This window comes from Cynara cardunculus (assembly GCF_001531365.2).
Source record: "Cynara cardunculus var. scolymus isolate 2C chromosome LG 4, CcrdV1, whole genome shotgun sequence".
NCBI lineage: Eukaryota > Viridiplantae > Streptophyta > Magnoliopsida > Asterales > Asteraceae > Cynara > Cynara cardunculus.
In genome coordinates this window covers 19,841,155-19,843,026 of record NC_037531.1, presented here as the reverse complement: position 1 = coordinate 19,843,026, position 1,872 = coordinate 19,841,155, and the positions used below count along the sequence as shown (strand labels likewise).

General features: G+C 32.5%; 1 protein-coding gene across 1 annotated transcript; it reads right to left on the bottom strand.

Annotated features, from left to right (window-relative positions):
* Window positions 1–219: 219 nt before the first annotated feature.
* On the bottom strand, window positions 220–1,233 carry LOC112511709. The gene is made up of 2 exons (XM_025117422.1): window positions 973–1,233; window positions 220–879 (listed from the first exon to the last, which is right to left on the bottom strand). The coding sequence occupies exon 2, from the start codon at window positions 871–873 to the stop codon at window positions 364–366; it is 510 nt and encodes a 169-aa protein (XP_024973190.1). The 5' UTR covers window positions 874–879; window positions 973–1,233; the 3' UTR covers window positions 220–363.
* Between the last annotated feature and the right edge of the window lie 639 nt (window positions 1,234–1,872).

Sequence of the window (1,872 nt, the reverse complement as noted above, 5' to 3'; positions counted from 1 at the left end):
GTTTATTTTGTATTTGATTAAGTTTATCTGCAGTTAGTTATACGAATTCAAAAAATGAAGCTTTAATAAGTAGTATTTATACACAATTTACTTGTAATTTTAAATTTTAAGTAATATGTATTAATACATGGTAATTCATGCCTAACGAATGATTTTTAATATATATATATATATAAAGAAAAGCAAAAACAAATCATGTGGAGAGGATGAAACACATTTATTTGTCATAGAAGTGTGCATCAACACGTTCCAAAAAGGAAACAACAAAGCTTATGTATATTTTTTCAATCACTTGTTGCATCAACATAAATCAAATCTATATGTTTGTTTGTATTTTTTTCGTATGATTTTAATTTACCTTCATCATTTCTCAATTCCTTGCAATTCTGTATACGACGAGGATTCATCGAGAGTAAGATTCGTGAAACAACTCTCCGATCGCCGGAGTCTGACGCCATCGCTGCTCTGTAAAGGACTGTTAGGCATAGACATCAATGATCTCGTCGGCGAATCCAAACTCCGCCGGAGAATCTGTCTCATGGCCGCGATTAAATGAACCGCCGGATTCGGTGGCGGATCTGACGACGACGAAGGCTTCCTGCAAAAGTTCATATGACGCGCCATAGCTTCTTCAGTAGTGATCAACCTTTCGCTCCGTACAATTTCGTCTTTCACCGCCTCTCCACACAATCCACATATCCATTTTCCATAATACCTCTCTCGAATCCTCTCTATGTACGCCGGCGTACACTCCTCCGTCAATCCACAACACTCGCACTTTGCAAACTCTACTTCCGTGGTCGGAGCCGTCACGATCGTCTGAGATTCCGTTGCAGGCGTCACCATCGCATCGCTCATAACCATAGCAGACATCAAAATCTGTACAACGAAGAACACAAACATCATCAATAAGTCAACCAAATTAACATCAAAATTCAAAATCAAAACCTGAATTAAAGCAAACTAAATTACCAGTAGAAGCAATGAATCGAATCTCTTCAAATGCAATACAAAAAAACAACTCGATTATATATACAAATCGTCGTTTTTTTCTCAATTCTCTGTCCGTTTCAACTCTTTGTCTTCAACCTATAAACATCCAAAATCCAAATCAACGTGTAGAATCGAAGAACGGGTGCTTTTAGAGTGGTTTTGTTGGGAGGGAATCACTCGATGATTAGAAGTCGGAAATGGAAACAGACTCCACGTTGGCAGGTTGTTTATATGATGATCGCAAATGGAAATGGAATGGTGACCATATAATCTAGATTAAATTACATATTTAGTCCCTATGGTTATATAAAAATTATAGATTAGATCCCCAAACAAAATAATTACATCTATAGTTATCATGGTTTCTCTTTTATTACAGATTGGGTCCCTTACTACAACTCTATTAACAGTTACTCCTTTAAATCCAGTAGAATATTTGTTCTTTTACATTTTTCAATCATTTCTATTTAAAAATAATAATAAATGTATATACTTTATACTAAATAATGAATTATATATATAGGGTTTATTTCAAATACAACCATGTCCATTTGTACAACCAATGCAACTCAATTAATTGAGATATTAATAAAAATGACGAGAGTTTATTTATTATAATTTGAATATTTATGGAAGATGAATATAATTCATTAATTATGATCAACATTTTATATTAGAAACAATCAAAACTTTTATAAAATCACATATTCATCAAATTAAATGGACGGTTGAGATTGAGTTGTATTAGTTATAAAAATGCAAAAGATTGTATAATAACTCACCTCTCTCTCTCTCTCTCTATATATATATATATAATGATTTAATTTCTTAAAAATAAAAGAAAAAGATGAAAATGAATAAAAGAATTAAAATATCTCT

Coding starts and splice junctions, on each gene's coding strand:
- LOC112511709 (XM_025117422.1), bottom strand. CDS start 873: ATGTCTGCTATGGTTATGAGCGATGCGATGGTGACGCCTGCAACGGAA.